The 21,234-nt window shown below is 31.2% G+C and overlaps 3 protein-coding genes across 6 annotated transcripts; 1 reads left to right on the top strand and 2 right to left on the bottom strand.

Annotated features, from left to right (window-relative positions):
* The first annotated feature begins 4,035 nt into the window (after nt 1-4,035).
* On the top strand, nt 4,036-7,651 carry LOC129310967 (uncharacterized). Of its 2 annotated transcripts, none has more exons than XM_054952871.1 (4): nt 4,036-5,116; nt 6,178-6,233; nt 6,329-6,518; nt 7,259-7,651. In XM_054952871.1, exons 1-4 carry the CDS (start codon nt 4,478-4,480, stop codon nt 7,598-7,600), a joined length of 1,227 nt encoding a protein of 408 aa, XP_054808846.1. In that variant the 5' UTR covers nt 4,036-4,477; the 3' UTR covers nt 7,601-7,651. The 2 variants fall into 2 exon arrangements, with proteins under 2 accessions (XP_054808846.1, XP_054808845.1); XM_054952870.1 differs by having other exon boundaries at nt 4,039-5,116; nt 6,326-6,518.
* Nucleotides 7,652-7,697: 46 nt separating this feature from the next.
* LOC129310968 (acyl-CoA-binding protein-like) lies at nt 7,698-10,219 on the bottom strand. 2 transcript variants are annotated; one of them, XM_054952873.1, is made up of 4 exons: nt 10,112-10,219; nt 8,670-8,787; nt 8,208-8,270; nt 7,698-7,996 (listed from the first exon to the last, which is right to left on the bottom strand). In XM_054952873.1, exons 1-4 carry the CDS (start codon nt 10,121-10,123, stop codon nt 7,917-7,919), a joined length of 273 nt encoding a protein of 90 aa, XP_054808848.1. In that variant the 5' UTR covers nt 10,124-10,219; the 3' UTR covers nt 7,698-7,916. The 2 variants fall into 2 exon arrangements, with proteins under 2 accessions (XP_054808848.1, XP_054808847.1); XM_054952872.1 differs by lacking the exon at nt 10,112-10,219 and adding an exon at nt 9,513-9,622.
* A 643-nt stretch (nt 10,220-10,862) lies between these two features.
* LOC129311460 (60S ribosomal protein L13-1) lies at nt 10,863-13,153 on the bottom strand. Of its 2 annotated transcripts, none has more exons than XM_054953790.1 (5): nt 13,012-13,153; nt 12,223-12,341; nt 11,950-12,083; nt 11,439-11,597; nt 10,863-11,312 (listed from the first exon to the last, which is right to left on the bottom strand). In XM_054953790.1, the coding sequence occupies exons 2-5, from the start codon at nt 12,329-12,331 to the stop codon at nt 11,091-11,093; spliced, it is 624 nt and encodes a 207-aa protein (XP_054809765.1). In that variant the 5' UTR covers nt 12,332-12,341; nt 13,012-13,153; the 3' UTR covers nt 10,863-11,090. The 2 variants fall into 2 exon arrangements, with proteins under 2 accessions (XP_054809765.1, XP_054809766.1); XM_054953791.1 differs by having other exon boundaries at nt 12,223-12,338; nt 13,012-13,036.
* Between the last annotated feature and the right edge of the window lie 8,081 nt (nt 13,154-21,234).

Here is a 21,234-nt window from a genome sequence, read left to right as displayed (position 1 = left end):
ATTGTAGATTTTTAGCACTTGATGCATATCAGGACCTGCAAATGCAAAATGACTATTAAATTGTCATGAATTTTGAAACAAAAGTTGTTAATATTGGAATAAAAGTTATAGGCAAAAAGTTATGAATTTTCAAGACATGATGCATATCAGGACCCACAAATGTGGAGCTGTGAATGACTATTGAATTGTTGTAAATTTGTAAATAAAAGTTATAAATAAAAAATTACAAATTTTCAACACTTGATGCATATCAGGACCTGTAAATTTGGACTTGTGAATGGCTATTAAATTGTTGCAAATTTAAAAATAAAAGTTATTAATATAGGAATAAAAGTTGTGAAAGAAAAGTTGTGAAATTTTTTAATCTGAATAAAGGATAAAAGTGTTATTTTTTATAATTCTCTAATGACAGGAACATCACTTGAGACTCTAAAAAAATTATGTTATTTTGTAAAATCAATATGTTATTTAATTAATTGAATGGGATTTTTTTGACATTTTTCCTTAAAAATTTGTTATATACAAATCTTTGCGCAAAAACAGCAAAAGTTGTGTATGTTTGTAAATGAAAATAGTATTAATACTACTATTTATAAATGCTCTAGAGCTTTTTTAATTTTTTGAGTAAAAATATTAAAATCTTAACTATAAATAATATTTTTAAAGAGCCCTTTATATCTAGAGCAGGGGAAACGAGCCGAACCTATCGGGCTACCCGTTTAAGCTCGTATAATAGTAAGATCGGGCTTGCAAATATAACTCTAAAATGATAAATCGGGCTTACATGGGTTGGCCCGTTTAAGCCCATTTAATCTAGGGCTTAAATAGGCTAGCCCTGCAGGGCTGAGGGCCAAGCCGTTTAAGCCTGCATATCTATTTTTTTAATTAATTCTCATGGTTTTCACTCTTTTTAGATTTGAAAAAAAAATTAAACCAAATTTTACTCCACATCATATATTAGCCCATATCTACTGAGATGGAAGGCAAAAAAAAAAAGAGAAAAAATAACAATGAAGAATCACTGATTAAAAATTATATTAGTTAAGGATCACTTGTTGTCAAAATTCAAGTAGATACTTATGGATTCAGGTTAGCCTTTATCATAAATATTCATTTAGGTTTTAATAACAACTCATTTTAAATTAACAATGGTTTATTGTAGCTTGTTTTTTATTCAGGTTTTAATAACAACTGATTCTTAATTGATATAAACTTCACACAAAAATCATTACCTGCTATTTTCTAAAAAAAAATACAACCTTAAATCCTCTAATTCATCTAGATTCATGATAATGATTCATTCAGTTCAACATTTACTCTTTCTTCAATATGCTTCTTTCCTTTTTGCCGCTATAAGTTGTCTTTGCTCTTCAGCAAGTCATCAGATCGCTATCCCCGTCCCTGTCATCATAACTCACAAGCTATCATTGCTACTGTTTTTGCTCACTCTTTAGTCGTCCCTGTTGCTTACTCTGATAATGCTCCCTCTCAAGAACTAAATCTCAACAATGCTTGACTAGTTGACACTCGTTGTCATTGATCTTCCAAGCCCTCCTATCACTTATCATGTTTGTGCAGTTGTGACTCGTGAGCTAAGTTACATCTAATACACATATTGTGCTCGTGCTCTTTGTTTTCGTTGATCTCCTAGTCCCATATCTCAGTTCTTCAAGGCTCAATCTCATTTAATTTTGATTGGGTGTTTGTCAGCTTAGCTGATCCATTATTTATTGCATTGCTATTATTTTATTTGTGTTTTTAATTCATTTGGATGTTATTTAGTTGGTTTTTTTTACCTTTCTTAATTGGGTATTATATTAAAATGAAGTAATTTTTTATTTGATTAAAAAATTTAAAAAAATAAAAATAATTAAAAGGACATAAAGCTTGCAGGGCCAGCCTTGAGTCCGTTATGTCAAGGGTCGGGCTTCATATATAAGGGTCTTAATTTTTTCAACTCTATTTATATCCTTCTCACTTTTTGCCTTTTTGATTACAAAATTGTCATGCACAAATCTTCACCCAAAAACCCAATAAAAAGTTGCGTGTATTTGTAAATGAGAATAGTATCAGTACTATTGTATTTATAAATGCTCGATGGCTTTTTTATCCTGTTTTTTGAATAAAATATTTAAATTTCAAAATAAAATAAACGTTTGATTACTTGCTCAGAATTTAATCCCGAAACCAGCTAAACATGTCTTTATTGCGAAATTTTATTATTAAATTGGAGAGTTTAGAGGGTGGGATTGTGCTCTGATAGCATGTTAATGTTCAAAAAAATCTATCAGAAACAAATTATTAAGAAAATAGCAGAGTACTCTTTAAGGTCTATTTTCCATGTTAACATGAATGTTATAATGTTGAATGTCATTGTTTTATTGCTCAATTCAAATTCATCTATAATATTATTTTTTTATTACTTATATGTATCTTTCTATTTGAAACAGGATACTAAATATGAGCATTTTTTTCAATAAAGAGCTAAATATTAGTTTATTATAATTTAATTATTCTAATTTAAAACTTAGTTATTTAAATTTATATAAAAATATCTTTTTCATTAGACTAAAATTGGTTAAATTTAAATTTAAAAGGTTATCTCTCATAATTTAATTATTTTGAATTACGTTGAAAAAGTAGTGTATATATAATTTATGCCACGTCACAAAACTATAATTCTTACAAATTAAGATTTGCAAATTGAAGTTTAAGGAAAAATCAAATATTATAGGTGATTTATGTTTGAATATTTTTTAAAAAAATTAGTGACAAATCAAAACTTATTTTAATAGTCCAATTTAAAAATATGTTTATGGAGTCATGGTAATTAAAAAAGACATGTTTTATAGCACACATGTATAATTTGATCTCTGATGCAATAAAAATTTAAATTTAAATTAAAAAAGTCAAAATAATATTAAAAAATCATTTGTAAATATTAAAAGATTAAAGAGCAATCTCACTTTTAAAGTAATAAGTTCATGAGTGTCTAACACTCTGAACTTTGATGCAATGTTTTTTTTATTTTTAAAAACAGTATAATAAATTATTTTTGATAGTTAATTAATTAAAAAAATTATAAAAGTATTTTAAAAATTATAAAAAATATTAAATTAAATATATAAAAAAGATTCAAGTTACAGATAAATCCATGACTCTCTTAGCCCATGCAACATCGATATTCATTTTAAGCCAAACTTTTTCTGAAAAATATCATTCCATTCTACCAATACGCCTTCCTATATTTATTTTCAATATCAATTCATTCCTCTTTCCCTTCTCAAAATAAGTTAAAAAGTGAGGGCTTGAGTTGCACCTATTATGTTTGTGGTTGTTTGGATTTTATCCATAATCAATTCTAAAAACCAAAATCATTATTTTGCAAAAATATATTCAAATGCTTCTATTGCATGTAAAAATTAATTATGAATTTAAAATCATGTTTTTTTTAAATTTATCCAACCACATATTATACATGTCAAAATTAACCATGAAATGAAATCATGATTTTCTCAAAAATAAAATATCAAAACACTTTTATATATGTCAAAATCAACTATGAACAAAAAAAATATAATTTTTGAAATAGTTCATAATATTCTCTGGATAAATTTTTTTAAAAAATATAATTAAAAAGTAAGTAACAGTAGGTTATGAAATAATCATGATTCTAATTTTACAATTAATTTTAACATGTATAATGCATGTTTATATTTTTTTTAAAAATATTATTTTAAATTTATAATTAATTTTAATATATAACAGGAATGTTTGGATTTATTTTAGTTTCACTTAATTTTAATTCTGCTTTTTCAATTCTACTTTTTTATTTTGATTAAAATCAATTTTATTAATCAATTACATGCCATGTAACATGATCAGCTATATTTAAAATTAATTATATTAATTATTTTTCATAATTAATTACTAAAATACAATTTTAAGCTAATCAAAAGTTGGAAGATTTTATATTAATTTCTTTCCCGCTGCAAGAGGGAGTTATGTTTCCCAGGAAACAACGCCATAAAAACACTGATATTTCAGCGTCATCCTGAATAGGTGCGGACCACCTTCTTCCTCTGCAGCTCTACACACTAAACTGCACCCAGGACGCCTCGAATGGCCTGACAAACGCATTTAAAACCCCCCACGCTTTATTCACATCACACACACACACACACACACACACACACAGTTCATACAGTGACAGCATCTGATCTCACACTCCTTCATTCATACAGTGTCAGCATCTACTCTCACACTCCTTCACAATCCCAAACTGATAATGCCGCCACCGTCACCATCCCTTCAGTTAATAACCACCCAACACAGACTCGAAATGAAAAAACTTCCCAAATTGAGTTTGATCTCTGTTTCTTCTTAAACGCAGAAGCAGAAGAATCACACACTACTGCACACAATTACCTGACTTGTTCCATCACATGCAGGTCTTCTTTTTCTCTCAATTTAGGAGATGACCCCAGAAGTTACAATGGCAGAAGAAGAAGAAGAAGAAGAGTATGAGTTAAAGAACCTTGCATCTTCGTATATCGGTATTAGCTTCTCATTGTTTCTGGCCTTTCTTCCGAAGAATTTGCTCCCTCTATTTCAAAAATTTGGGTCTCAGCTTAAAGAGCTTTCTGCAAAGCTCTTTCAAGCGGAAGAGCAGCTGAAGCAAATGAAGTCGAGGAGGCAAGAAGACTCGAAGGCCAACGCGAGGGTCGTCGAGATTTTCGCCGGCCACCGCAACGCGTGGCAGGCGGAGGAGAAGCGGTTGCTTCACCAAATCGACGCATGTTCAGAGGAAATCGCGTATTTGAGAGCTAGGGTTGAAGAATTCGAGAAATGCGAGGTCGAATGGAAGGCTAGGATCGAGGATCTGGAGAGGGTTGTGAGAGAGAAGGAGGAAATGCTTAACTTGATATCAAGAAGGGAACAAGAAGAGGATGAGGAATCAGGTGAGTGCGAGGGCAGGGACTATGGTGGAGGTGCAGAGAAAGTGGAGGTTATTTATGAACAGATTCAACAATATCAGAAAAAAGAGAAACAATTTGAGTCTGAGTTTCTGACCTCTGCTTCAAAGTACTGGGCAGAAAGAGGCGCCCTTTGGCAGGTTCTTGCTCATTTTTCTTCATTGCATCTATCATCTTGTATTAAATTCATAGTTCAATCAAATACAAGAGAATCAGAAAACTGAAGTAACTGTTACATGTTTTGTTTATGCATGAATGGTGGAGGTTCTGATATATTGAATAAAATGTTTGTTTTAGAGTCATTCGTGTTCCCTTACCACTTAATCAAGTTTCAATTCAAAATCATGAAAGTAAAACTGGAACTTTTCTTGAGATGGTAGAAAGAAGCTGGTGTGCCTGATGAATTTTGGGTACAAGATGCCTTCTTTCTCAGAAGCTGGAAGGGACTCAGTCAATTTCATAATGGATTCGTGCTGTCCCATGTTGTCTGTCTGTTTCTGCTTTTTTTCTTGTTGCAATTTGTCCTGTACGAGCTGATATGTTGCTATGCATGTTTGGTCCATTTCTGGTTTCTCTCTGCGCAAAACATGGTTTACTGGTCCACCCTTATCTTGTTCTGACATTTTGAGGGAGCATTCGCCAGGTTTCGTTATTATTGTCTATGTTGGTGTAATTATTCTTAAAGCACTAATTGTGTTGTACGGGTATCTTTGATTCTTCGCTCTTCAATACTTTAAACCCACTTATGCTTCTATTATTCAAGCTTCTATTATCTCGTCAGTGTTTGGTATACAGCAAGTGCTTTCTAAAAAGTAAATAGAAAATGTACCTAAAAAGAAAATGGGACTGGTGCATCTCTCTTTACCTTATTAGAAAACATTTTTTTTTTATCCACCAAACTTTGCATAAAAGTTCTTATGCTTCTTTACCTCGCTTCAAGTTTTTCCTGCAGTTATGGTATATATTATTTTTCCACTTGATTATTCTGTTCTGTTTCTTTTAGAGTATCTTGTGAAAGGAATTAAGTGCTTTATATGTACTGTGTCATCATTCCCTAGAACCCTATTGGTTGCTTCTGAAGATGGCTTTTATTATTATTTGATAACAAGAAGATGGCTTTTATTACCAAGAATATTCAACATTGCAGGTTTGAATTTCTTGTAAAAGGTCATTCAAGCCTTAAATTTGTTTACTTTTGTAGGATGTACAGCATGAATCCCTTGAATCAACATATGATATGAAGCATTTTGTTGGGAGGTAATTAATTAAATATCTAAATGCTGATAACTCAGGAAGCAATTATATTAATTTGCAGCTAATTGAAGGATAAATATTGTTCTTTTACCCAGAAGGGAATCTCCTTGGAAGGTAGATGGTGATTCAGCTGGAGTTTACTCTAAACTCAAATTACTAGAGGAGGAACTACTGAGTCTGGAGAAGATTGGTAAATGTGATCTATCAAAAGTGCCATCATTAACAAGGAAACAGGCAAAGAGATATCACACTCTTGCAGAAAAGATTGACGATTTATGTAGACGAATAGTAAGTGAACTCCTGCTTTATGCCTTCCATAGTCGTTGTTGCTCTCTTGTAAATAATCCTTCATTTTAAACATGCCTGATGATTGGTTACAATATATTGGTCGGTATGGATATTAGAGATTAAGGGAGAATGACAACTAAAGACCATGTAAGAAAATGAATGCCAAATCAGGATCTCATTAGGTTCCCAACTTCAATGCTCATCCTTTGATGTCTCAACACTGAAAATCTTTAAAAGGTCCTGATCTGGTATTAACCTTTCTAGGAGGTCCTTAGTTGTCATTCTCCTGATTTAATATCTAGGGAGTAATGATTATGTCATGAGCATTATGTTTTGGGATCATTATAAGGAAGTGCCAATTCTATCTATTATTCTCAGAGTAATTTCTTTATGATTATCTGATTGCAGCTGGCTAGCTTATATTTATCTAAGGTTTGATCAAAGTGCTTTGCAAATTTATTCTAGGTAGAGGCAACATCAACTATACATGCCTGTATGATATATGCAGTTTCTTTTGTTTGTTATGAGGCTTTACAGCAAATATAACATATGAATATTTTTTTTCCCTCACTCATCACCACATTCTTGATTCTTTCAAAACAATTGGCTCTGAGCGTCATGATGTTATCAAAAAAACCTGATAGTAAGCTCTTAAAAAACTTCACATAAATTTTGTCTAGCATTTATTAGGTTTCACTTATAGTGCATGTTTTGAGCTCAACAGTTTTCTTCCCCGGCAGGCAAGCGATCATTCTGAACCTGCACTCAGCTCAGAATTTCAAATGCAAAGGCAAACTGAGCTTTTACTCGAGGCATTCCGGCTGCAACAGCAAGCGTCCGAAGCAGGGCAGAAGCTGATGGCACTGCAAACTGAAACTGGGAAGAGTTATGGCCGGGATGAGCTCATAACACCAACCACAAGAAGGGCCATGGATTCCATAAAGAACAACATGAAGGAGATACAGAGAAATCTGGAGATATGGCTGGCCAGAATTATTGGAGATCTTGAGGGGATTCTGGCAAGGGATGTTGCTTCTCGTATGAGAGACTGTTATACTTCAAGATATCCTTTCATTCAATAGAATCCCAAAAGCATTGTGGCAATGATATAAAGGATTTATCATTTATGTCCATGTTCTCTCTCCTCATTGTATCATTCTATCACTCTGAGTACAAAGCCGAACAAGTTTGTTTTTGTGGTATGTGAATTGATCGCAGCCACAGGGTGATGGTTGGATTTCTAATTCATTGCAAACAAATTAGACATTAATGGTAGTATGATATGAGAGTAAACATTACTAATGGTTTATTTTCAAAGTCATGAGAAGTTTGCGGCATGAAAATTGGAAAAGATAGAGAGCGAGAGAGAATTAAAGAACAAGAAAGATGGAAATGTTTTCAGATAGCAATGCCTGCTTCTTCCATGAGCTGTTTCACCTTTGTGATGTAGTCGCTCTTTGCTTCATCCTTTGATGTCCCTGCCACAATGGAATTGAGGTTTGAATCTATCAGTTTCAAAAAGAGGGAGATTTAAAATATGTGAGATCTCATTGAATAATAATAGACATCTAAACTGTATATCCCTTTGGTCAAAAAAAAAAAAACTGTATATCCCTATTTTTTCTCCGAAATTAATATCCGATTTTATGAATAAGCATTCTGAAAATGTTCAAAGTGATTGAATTTTACCTTCAACAGCTTTCCATGCATCCCATTTAGCTCTATCCTTCATGTTGAGCATTCCTGGACGGCCTTAATCACACACAAATATAGAAAATTTTGGTGATGTAGATAGGGAAATAACTATGTAGTTACGAGAAAAATATAAAATTATAAAGACGTGGATCCAATATACATTGTTTTCAGATAAACACACTGTAAATTTTCATTTCAATCTTGCTGAGAAGATTTTCATTATTTGTTTTGATCCATCACATGTGATCATGCCGTGTCATCAGACCAAGGCTTCAAAGTAGCTTTTCACTTGGCATCATAAAATATAGATGAGATAATTATCATCACAATGACAAAAACTGAATTGCAAGAAATCAATTTTATGAATTATTTTTTCAAATAAAATCTCTCAAATCCCATGAGGAAAAAAAGAGGGGATCCAATGGGTAGAGAGAATGAAGTAACAAGATCACTCACTAGTGTTGATAGGTCCAACAGTGGCTCTCTTATACAATCCATAAAGAATGAGTTTGTTCTCATTTGATGTACTCTCTGGCAAAGTCTTGGCTTTCGCTGCATACTTCTCAAATTCCTCCTTCATATCATAAAACACAATAATCCCATTTCCACCTCAAATCAACAAACTTAATTTAAAAAACAAAACATTGTTTACTAACTTTTCAGATTGTTGATATTAGAGTTAACCTTATAATTTATGGTTTTCAGATCATCAAACGTATCATTTGAAGCCTATACTATAGTTTTCAGATCAAGGGATTATGGTTCTCTGCATCAAGTACATCTGCATGTTCTAGTTAATTTTCATCTTTGGAGTACCATGCCGAAATGGATTTGGATTTAGTGTAGTTTGTGGATTTTCAATCTAATCTTATCAAGAATGTTCTTATCTTACTAAATATTTTGAGCTATTACGTTACTTTACAATATGTGATAACATAACAAGAACAAAACATTATTAAAGATCAATGTCAGAAACTAATCTAAAAATGATGTTGAGTCTGTTTCTTGCAGTAAGACTATTTGTCCACATGAGCTACAGATAAGAATAAATTCTAAACAAATGCACTGATGCACAGAGTTAAGATTAATTACACATGAACTCTCTATTTCATTTTACTTGAACACACGTTAAAACATGTACATATATTATGTGTTTATTTCTCTACCAAAAAAAGAAAAATAAAAACACACACAGACAATGGTATCTGATATGATTTGCTTGTCGTAAAGTAAAGCAGGATAGAATTGATACAAGATTGATTATTTAACTTCAAAAAGGAATATGAAATTAGTGTTTACCTTCAAACCCATTTAGTTTTCTAAAATTGATCTACACTTAGATCTGCTTCAGGCTTCTTCTACGCAGTCCTCGTCTTAGTGTTGTGAAAGTTAATGAAATTGAATTTGAGTGAAGTTAATTAGCTTGAAGTCTCGATAGCCAATTGAATATTTCTAAGTATATTTACCTCTTAGATTCGGATTCCCCGGAGATATATAAACGGCTAATCGTGAGTACCCATGTATGATTTTTATTTTCCTAATTGAAATCTTATTTTTAAAAATAAAAAATACTTGAAAATCAATATCATGATATGAATATGAACATCAATATCAATATGCAATAAAAAACTCAAAAACTGCATTATTCAAAAATAGTAAGCTGTGTAACTCATCCTTAAAACTTGGTATAAAAACTAAAAAAATAACTGCATTATTTAGCAAGATATGTCTAATTTGTTTGACATTATCTTATGAACGGCATCACCAATTATTATTATTATATAGTTTATATCTTGTATTAGTGATATCATGTAAGTGATATGGGCATATTTTCCTCATGCCATCATCAGAGATCCACTTAATTTGAATGGTATCAAAGAGAACAGGTAACCAAATACCCCTTTTTTCATTTTTGTTGGGAGACTGGGAGATGCGGCTTGCTAGATGCTCTAAGTTGCTTACAGGAATTTGGATCGCCTGAGGTGTGAAGACCATGCCAAGACAAGGGGTACATATGACTGGCAAGTTTAAAAGGCCATAATTAGATGTTTTTTCATGTAGTTATTAAACATTGTCAGAGCTTCCTTAAGAGTAACTCTTCCAAACACAATTCTTTACATTTATACAAATGCAAACTCGAAATTTGTGCATAAACAACCATAACTCCCTCAGGCTAAGATCTACTCGAACTTGAAACCGGTAAATAAACAACTATAATCACTCCCACTAAAACGCCCGCAATAATTAGACGCTTCGTACAGAGACTTTGTCAAGTGCAACTTCGATAGTCGCAAACGTCTGAATAAACCTCTGATTTCTGGAACTTTTAAGGGCAACGGCCTGCTTACACATGAGAGGCTGCAGAATTTTTAATACAACTTGTGATTATTGAAAAACTGATACTCCCCCGGCTCAAACGTGTAACACATTTTTAATCAAATTTTACTTATTAATAAAATAATTACTTATTTTAAAATTAATCCTATCTTTTTACATTTATTTTTATTAAATACCCTCCAATAAATATAAAGTCATTATTAATAAAAACACTTAAAAAAAAGACAATAATTATACCTTAAAAAACTAAAAATATCTTATATTTTTTAACATCCAACTACTCAAAATATGCATTATATTAAAGGGAGGGAGTAAGTGGAATTGTGGGTTTTTCATAGTACGCAATTGGAATTTATGATCGCAACAGAACACAAAATACTCAGGCAAACCAGTGCGCTAAAACAACTGGAATAACAATCCGGAAGTTACTTGCAGAAGGGCACAGACCCTGAACAAAATTTGCTCTTGATAAGATTAAGACTAGTGAAACTGGAACAAAAATTAACGATTATAAGGAGAAAAAGTAGCTTCACGAGTTCTTCACTTCTTCTCTTCCTTCTCTGCTTCAGCAGCCCTCTTCAGCCTGGCACCAACATGTCTTTTGTTCGTGCGCTCGAGGCGAAGCTTCTCATAAGCCTTGAATGCCTTCATATCCTCAGTAACCTTAACAAGCTCCACAGATGGCTTCTCCCTCACAATAGGCATGAACGGACCCTGGACTTGTGTGGCATTGGCAAGTTCCTCAGGTGTTGAATCGCCAGCCTGAAAAGTCGGAAGGTCCGAGAAAAATTTCAGACAGAGAATTCTATTTTGCCTTCTCCCAAGTGAATGAGCACAAGAAAGTAAGGTTTTAACGGTTAACCATTTGATAACCATGTTTTGCATTACCTTGACCTTTCGTGCACGTCTTGGGAACACAACAAGCTTGGCCTTGTATGTCTTCAGCCTCTGGATATTAGCCTGAAGACTTTCCAAAGAACGGTTCCTGCGGCGGTGATCAACAGCAATGCCAATGGTTGGAGCAAGCTTTTTGGGAATTCCAGCAGCCTACAATAGTTCAGTATATACATATATATATTCATAAAAAAGGAATAACAACCATCAATTATAAAAAATTACAGCTAAATTAGCGTGGATCCAGCATGAGGCTATCAATTAAATGATTTCAGCATAGAGCAATCAGAAATAATTGATGGCAGAGTCTCAATTACATCCAGGTGACAGTTCACAACTAAAACTAGTATAAGTCTAAAGTAATAGTCAGCAACTAAAACTAATATGAACATCAAGCTCCCCATATATTTATTAGATGAATAGAAGTCTTTCATGTGCCACTGCCAATAAAGAATCAAGCATAACACAGCACAGAGGGCAAAGGTCCGAAGAATAAAGGCAATACCTTCAGCTCTTCAAGTGAAAATCCTCTGCCAGCTCTGACCTTCATGTTGTATTTCAAAGTTTGACCGTGAACAACAGGCCTAAGAGGTCCAGCTGTAGGCCTAGGGAAAATCTTAACAGCTTTCTTTTGGCGAGCTGATCATTGCACCAAGCACATGACCCAAAAAGAAAAATAGGAAACAATGAGTTGCAACCAAAAGTGACTTTCAAATTAAAATTATAGACTTGGATTGATTTTAAAGTAATAAGAATTAACAAACTACATAGCAATTACCTAATCGTCTTCTTGTCTTCCGTGCAGGCTGATTGAACCATGTTTTCACATAGTTTTGCCAATGCTTCCGGAAGTGGCTATTAGGGATAACATTATTGTGCTTAACCATTGCTTGCCTACTAAAACAACCACAAATTAAAAATAAAAAAATAGGATCAGCAATCAACATTCAGGGCGATAAAAGAGGCAGATCATCATAAACTCCAAATGATAAATGAAATTCTCAAGTCATCTACAAAACCAATTAAGGAATAAGGATAAGTTCTGTTGATAAGGATATATATAATTCTTGCTAACTGATTGATTAGATAGCCAGGGAAAGTATATTAACTAAAGTTTTCTGATCTCTGAGATGCATATAAACTGAAGTCTTCTAAGACCAAGGATAGCCATAAAATGAACAGTTATCTGTGATTGAAGTTATGTATTCTATGTCATTTCGCGTGAACTCCCCCTAGTTTTTGTTCCAAAAATAATAGCAAGCCATTCATGTACATCAGTTCACCAACCTAAACAAAGAGACGTATCTTCTACCTCCACATTTACAAAACCAGAACAAAATCTCACCAATTTGTTTCGTTATTACCGGACATATTTCTCGACAAAGGCAAAAAACCTTAAACGTTTGAAAGCCTAACTAGTAACTAAAAGCAAGAACATTGCAGAAACTAATAAATATGTTGAAGCGAAATCATGCCAGGCTCTCACAAAGCATTTGATAAACCAGTAGAAACATTATAGGTACTCTGATGAACATCGAGAAGAACAAAGGCCGGAAGCGGGAACTACCTGGGGCTTCTTCTCCACGAGCGGCGGCAAGAAGGAAGAACGAGGGATGAAAATGAGGCTGCTAGGTTTTTAAATAAAACGCCCCGAATCCTGGGTTGAACGGCTGGGATCTTATTAGGGTTTATTCACTTTCTTTTTTGCGCCTGGATTGGGCCATACCTGGGCTTAATGAGTGATTCTTTGGATCAATACAAAATTGGGCATTCAAGTTCATAGAAAATACTATCCATTTTCTTAACCCAAAAAAAAAAAACTACTCTGCATTTCGTATCCAAAAAAGAGCATGTACCAGCGAAAACGAAAAGGTAATGCGAAGTCGTCCAGTTTTGAAATCCACTCGGGACTCGGAGGGAACCAAAATATGGTGCACAAATACAACAAGTGAATCATATGTAACATGCATATGACACATCAATACTTTTATTTAAAAATATAGGATGCAATATGTTTATGATACTCTATGTATAAATATGTATTTGAATTAAATCATTCTGTTTCAGATAATAATTTTCCCATATTATGGAAGATATTAAAATAAAATAAAATCTACAAACTAATTTATAACCAAAAATCATGGAAATACTTAAAAGTAAATAGCAAAAGATATTAGCATATAAATAAAATATTTATTTTTGAAAACATAAGAACCTGTTTTCTAAAACATTTTAATCTCAATCTTTTAAAAAAAATCATACAACGATACTAGAGCTACTAATATTAATATAGCAGTCTCCTGTAAATTTAATTTCTTAATAAAATATCTTGAAATATTGGTCTTGAAGTCATAATTGAAGAAATATCAGCATATGTCAGTATCAAATATGATATTAATACAAATATGCCAATTACTTCATGCGTTTGTGGTTTTTCATTGCTTGTAAGCTGTAAGACACGAGTTTGACAAATGGTATCCCAAAAAAAAAAAAAAACATCGATAGTTTAAAAGAATACAACTCTTTTAACAAGAGAGAGGGAGCAAGGCCTGGCAAATGATTAAACTAGAAGGGGAAATGATTTTTTTTGGGTCATGAAGTGTTTGTTTGGATTACACCCAAACTAATGTTTGGGCACGCCAAACATCAGTTGAAATGTTAAAAGCCCATTGAAAATAAAAATAATATGCTTGATTAATTTTTCATTCCAACGAACATTTAAATATGATTAAAAGTAAAAAAAATAATTATTGTATTGAGGCTTGAGCGTTGTGTTGTTATTTGTTGCAAACTTTACTTCATGCTTCTCATTCTCTCTTCTCCATCGTAGTGTGGGAAACCATTTGGTTTCTATTAAAATGTTGATGTTAAAGTCCTTTTTTTTTCATTAAATGTAATTTTTAATTAGATTGTTACCAATATTTTTTTAAATTAGATCACATATATGAGATGTGATATTTAGTATATATCTATATGATAGGATTATATATATATATATATATATATATCTTTCACAAGGAAAATATTTTGTAATCTAATATTTTTATAATTTATTAATTTATTTTAGCTTTTTACAATTTAATATTTTATAACTTATTACTTAATTTTTATAATTTATTTTATATTTTTAATTCTACCTTTAAAAAATATAATTTTAAGTTTATTATTTTTTCTTAAAAATATCAAATTTGTCATGAAATAATATATAAAAAAACTTATGTCCATTTTTATCATTATACATCTTAACTGACTTCTAAATCAAATCATTCAAATGAATTTTAATTTGTTAAACTGACTTTTTAAAAAAAATATCAAACATAAACCATATTAAAGTTACAAACTCTTTTTTCTAATCTCAATTTACTAACCTCAATTAAGTTTCAAACATAAGTTGTGGCTTTTTTTAATCCAAACACTAGCTGATGGACACAAAAGCTTTCTTAACAATGTGGCTTAAAAAATGAAGATTGGTTTACGATATGTGTATTTCTAAGTTGTGAGTCCATCCTAACTTTAATAAGATTTTGAAAGGTAAAATTCACCCTTGATGGTTTAATTTTATAATCCCTCTATTAAAAAATATAAAATATTTTTAACTAAAATTTATCTCAATAAAATAGTTACTTATTTTTAAATTAATTATAACATTTCATATTTATCACTATTAAACACCTTACAATAAATATAAAGTCATTCATTAATAGGAGAACTTTAAAAAAAAGGCGATAATTGTACCTTAAAAAATTAAAAATACTTTATATTTTTTAACATTCTAACATTTTTAAATGAATGGAGTATAACATTTTTGTTTGATTTTTTAACTTTATAAAATATTTTTATTATTCTAACCTTAATATCATTAATTTTAAATGATTATTTTTGTTTCAATCATCATTACTTTAAATAATCAAATTTAAAAATATTTCTTCAATATTTAAAAAATAAATATAAAAATTTATTATTAATAAAACTAATGACGTGAGAGTTAAATGATTCAAAAGATATTTTATAAAATTTAGGGATTAAAAATTAAACTTTGTGTAAGGTTAAAAGGTTAAAAATACTCTTTAACAGTTTCCAAAATTAAACTCGTCTATTTTTTTTGAAAATAATAAAAAATGACTTATTTAACAAATTCTTTAAGTATTTCCATAATTTACTCGATTTTTTTTATTTTTTAAAAATTCTTAAAATACTGTTCCAATTAATCATTATTAAGCAACATGATTTAATTTTCACAACTTTAAGTTTGCTTATTATTTTCTTTTTATATTTTTATTTATTTTTAAAAAATTAGTTTAGTTTAAGTTCGATTCAAAATTTATTTTAATAGATACTATATGACTGTTCGCGTCACACATCAGATTTAATTTATTGTAGAATAATTTTGACCATAAAAAAATTATTGTAGAATGATAAAGATTAAAGAATATCATCAAAGGAAAAAATACACACACACACAAATGCGCATGTTTAATTGTTTATTTTCACACGTGTTTGAATTCGTTAAAGATTAAAGATAAATTGTGATGCGTAACTTGTGAGTTTATGATCCCCACCCACTGACACGAGATGGAGACAGGCCGATGCAAATTGCACCAGGCCAGCCTTTAGTGGAAGCCAGCGCATTCATTAATTTATAAATGATGAGGAGAGAGAAAAAACGAACAGTTGGAGAAGGGTGTAAAAAAAACTTGCCTTCCTGCGATTAATTAAAACAAAAATATTTAATCCCTTCATTTTTATGTATAAAATATTTTTAATTAAATTATATAAATTAATAAAAATTAATTATTTAATTAAATATATAATAAAATTTTATTTTTATTTTTAATTATTGTAAATAAAAAATAATTTTTTTAAAATAAATTAATAAGAATATTTTTTAATTTTATGAGGATATAATGATCTATTTATTAAAAAATATTAATAATTTTTTATATTTAAGGATAAAAATATTAAGAGATTTTTTATTTATGAAGACGGGAAGAGTATTTAAGGTTGGCCCAAAGAACAAAATTACTACTACATAGAATACAGAAGCGTTGATTCTTTTTTCATTACATAACATCAAATGAAAAATGAATCACCCGTTTTCTATTATTTTTGGTGAAAACTCATTTTTGATTTCATACGGTAAATCTCAAACAATTCATTAATGATTAAAAAATACAATTCAGAGCTTGAAATTAGAAGCATTTAAACTGTACTGTGTAAAAATTTTAATCTACAAATTTTATTTCTGGATCTTAAACTGTAATTTTGGTATAGAATTTTTATTTAAAATAATTGTAAAATATAAAATATTTTCTCTAGCGTAAATTTTATAGTTTGAGATTCAAAACCCTTATTTTCTACATTCATGACTCGTCTTTACAAGTGGAATGAAATTTTGAAATAATGCTCGTGAATAAAAGGTGAAGAACTATAATAAATTTGGTTTGTTAATTACATACATGTGGGTGCGGGCGCGAGGTGCTAGACAATAATTTTAAAACCGAACGGTTCGACTGATTAAATTGTCGACTGATTACTAGCACGGCTCGGTTCGACCGCTCCTGAGAAGCGATTGGACTGCGAGCCTAAGAGCCACAAACCGAAAGCAATTTTTAATGAACCGGGCGGTTCACTTTTTCCTCAATTTTTCCCAATTTTAATCCTAAAATGTTAAAAAAAAAAAAAAATATGCTGCCTCCTTCATCACTCGCACTCGCAGACTTGCGTCTTTGTGTTCAATCCACTCCACTATAGATTCTAGTGCTCAGACTCGTGCTCCTCCTCTCTCATGTCTTTAGTCTTCACAATTTCAGAGCTCTGATGGCGAGTTCGTCCTCCCTCGTCCCTCTGTCCTTGCATCAATGAGTAAGTTCAAATCACTTCTTTGTTTATTTCGGTTCATTTGTTCCTTTGCTTTCTTCAGACATTATTTGATATTGTGGGATTTTGATTGTTGAACTTCCTCGAATATGAAAAAAGAACCTGCCTTTCTACACTTCGTCTCCCTCACTCAACTCTCCCCCGCCTCTTATAATTTCCTTCTTTGTTCATTTTGGTTCATTGACTCCTTTCCTTATTTGTTGTATGTCGTCTGCTAAGTGCTAATACCTTGGCGATATAGCGCTTGAATGCTTGGCGTTCTCTCAGATGATCTTTCTTTTCTTTTCTCTTTTTTTTTTCACACTGAATAATCTTTTCTTTTTGATAAGTTAATATGAAGAATGAAATATAAAAAATGCATAATTCATTTATAAATTTAATTATTTATTATCATTATCATTCAATTATACTTTTTATTTTTAATAGAAATAAAGGATTTTTGTTTTTTAAACAATAAATATTTCAATATATATAAAACAATTTCATATTTATTATATATATACATATTATATACATATATAATATTCTTTAAGTTAACTATTGAATTATCAGTTTAACCATTAATTCAGTTCAATTACATGAATTTTGGCCAAAAAAAATTGAATTATATGAATCATGAACTAATTTAATGTTTAATTTAGTTTTAAAAACATTGGTGCTAAAACAGGCGTTTGAGTACGAGAAGATGAAGCAGGAGGTGCGGAACATGAGTGTTTGGCCATTGATTATTTGAGTACGAAAAAATGAAATAGGGGGTATGAGTCTGTCTGTACTTGAGGGGCCATGTTGGCCAGCAGCCGCGTTTTGGTGTATCCAATTATGCAATTCAACTTGACGGCCTGGAAAAAAAAAAATAGCATTGCAGCTTTCCTTTTCGCACCTTTTTTTTGGTCATATTAATTTCTCAAGCAATGTAAAAGTTATTTAAAATATTATTATTGTCTCTCAAATAATGTTTTTTCATACACATTTTCATAAATTAAGTATTGTAATGATACTTAAGGAAATCAGACCGCCTCCATCACACTCGTCTAGTTTTTTTGAACCTGATTTTAATTTGCCCATTCTTCATTCCCAATCAAATAAAGGGGCTGTTTTTGTCAGATAATAAATCACCAAAATCTTACTCTCGTACGTATTAGTTTTTGTTTCCACGTCCATCGATGTCACCATGTTAGTATCTCCTCAGTATTCAATACAATAAAATTCACCACAAACAATATTATTTGTAAATTATAAATAGTATAATTTCTCTTGAACTTATATAAATAATAAAAAACATTTAGTTAACAAAAAATATCTATTTAAAATATAAATTCCAAACCAAATTACACTATTTTTAATTCAACACATGTTATATGCAAATTAATTAGCATTATAAAATGTGTGTAATGTATGAGAAAATGTGTCTAACTCTGTAATGAGTGACGTATTTTCATGACTTATAAACAATGTGGTTTATTGATCACACTCAGCGTAATATATTAAAACTATGCATAATTGTGTCTCGCAATGGTTTCCTGATATTTAGTTAGGTATGCAAGTTTAAGCCAGCTGATGGTTAACCTAAATAAGCAGCTCTCGTATTCGAGTCCGATCAATAAAATTATTATTGGAAAGACCTTACCTACATGCGGTCCAATTTTATTTAATTTTGATTGGGAGATAGATACATTACTTAGGTGATGTTTATCAAAAGACATATCACTTTACTAACTAGGTTTGGTTTAAAAGCAGAGATTAGTTCCTCACAATATATTAACCAAGGTTCGAATCTTAATAAAAGAAATACATATACTTAGTGCCCTATTGTACGTTTGATAAGACTGCCTCCAGTATGAGCAATACAATATATATAATTTTGAGTGAAATAATTTTTCAAGAAGGATACATTAATTATAATTGATTAATGAATTGATAATTAATTAAAGGTGTGTCCTCCATATCAATGTTTTGAAACTTGAATCGGACATCAAATTGAAATGAGCAACGAGTCATGATTTTCGTACTTTAATTGGTTAGATACACGGTCGAATTGACAACATAAAAATTAAATAAGAGCAATATTTATATACACAAATATATAAATAAAGCATTGATTTGTTGATGGTGTTTGGGATCTCGACACCAAAGACTAACTGCCTGGATCGTTGGAGCTAGAGGCAGAAGTATGTTGGCACAAGTTTGCAATCTTTAAGCAAAATGCTAAAGCTACAAGCATGATGTCATGTGATGACTCGTGAACGTTATGATCTCGACACTAAAAGCTAGATTGCTAGAGCTGGAGGTAAAAGCTAAAAGAGAGATTAGAGATTGAACCGAGGCCTTAAATGAGAGATCAAACATCAGAAAAATAGAAGATATAAGAGAACTAGAAATTAGAGATGAAAAAAATGTGAATTTAAGTGACTTAACCTAATTTTTTTTATTTCTTTTTCATTTTTTTAACTTTGAATTGAGTTGACTCGATTTGGTTCTGAGTCAAATCCAATTCTCTTGAATCCATTCAAGTCAACTCAGTTCAAATACTAAAATGATTCAACAAGTCGAATCAATCCGTTTTGATCAACGAGTGACAGTCAGACCATCAAAGTTTCAAAACACTGCTTCATACATGGCACAAAACTTCAAAACAACCATATTGTATTATTCCACCGGTGACACAAACTCAATCAATTCCTTATTAAGAAATAAGAAATGATAGTTATATGTTTAAATTTGAAATTGTGAAAAGAATACATAACTTTTAAATCTTGTCCTATTTTATAGTTAATGATGATATTAAATAATTATGGTTTTGAACTCTAATATTTTTTTATATAAAATAAATCATCAAGAAACTAATTGAGATGGAGTGTCGTAGAAGGAAACTTTTTTAGATCTAATGCGCCACATCATTTTTATATTATCCAGTAAAAAAATATGCAATGTCAAGTTCATTAGCTTATGCGTTATCCCTCAATGTCAAAGCCAGCAAAATTAACGATATATCAAATTTTATTTAATTGAATTGATATAATTTTTTAATCAAAAAATTGATGCAATTTTACTGTTAAATAGAGAAAATGTGAGGTGATATATCTTGTCCATGAAAAAATTTCTCCTACCAAAAAGAAACTAATCTCATAGAATTTTAATTTCCACCAGAAGCTTGCATCTAGCATCCGAATCATATGTCAAATATAATTGATTTTAACATAAAGACATACACGGAGTAAAAGAAAAATGGTGTGCTTGTTGCCTAGTTTTCATGCCCTCCGAGTAACTCGTAATGTGAGGACACAAAGAAAGCGCATGGTCGTGTGATGGCAATAGGAGGACACATGAAGCACAAGGCTCCGCAGAAAGGGATCACTCTCAATCTGCTTCTCCTCCTCCTTTCCTCTCCACGTAGTCTCTCTCTCTCTCTCTCTCACGTCGAAGTCATTATCGCTGGTGGCGAAGGCCGTAGTTAGGGAAAGGGTTGTAGGCGGCGTGCATTTTTGCCAGATCATCCACTCCGGCGAACAGAGACGCCGTGAAGGTACTCCGATAGACACAGATCCCTTTTATTGTTTTTCTTTGACTGTGAGCAAATCTGTCCTTTCAATCGTGCTTTTCATTTCGGAATCAATGGCCCTCGCTACTATATGCCAGCGCAACTGCAGAAGCATGTATCACTTTAGTTTTGACAGAAAGCTCAGGTCACTAGCCCAGCTTCTACTCATAGATTCCACCATGACGAGTTCACAGTAAAAAAAAAAAAATATAACAACAATAAACAGAGAGAATATATTCCTACGCTTTGAAAAGATTCTGATAATGTGATCAAATTCCAGTTCCTTATACTTGTTATGACTTATGAACATGACTTTTTTTTTTTTCTTTTCTTTTGACTTATGAACATGATTTTCTTTTTTGGCATGAGAATTTC

This window comes from Prosopis cineraria, unplaced genomic scaffold (assembly GCF_029017545.1).
Source record: "Prosopis cineraria cultivar Desert tree isolate PC_DT_omini unplaced genomic scaffold, ASM2901754v1 PC5, whole genome shotgun sequence".
NCBI classification, from domain to species: domain Eukaryota; kingdom Viridiplantae; phylum Streptophyta; class Magnoliopsida; order Fabales; family Fabaceae; genus Prosopis; species Prosopis cineraria.
Note: the sequence above shows the minus strand (reverse complement) of the source record. Positions and strands in the feature narration are given on the sequence as shown.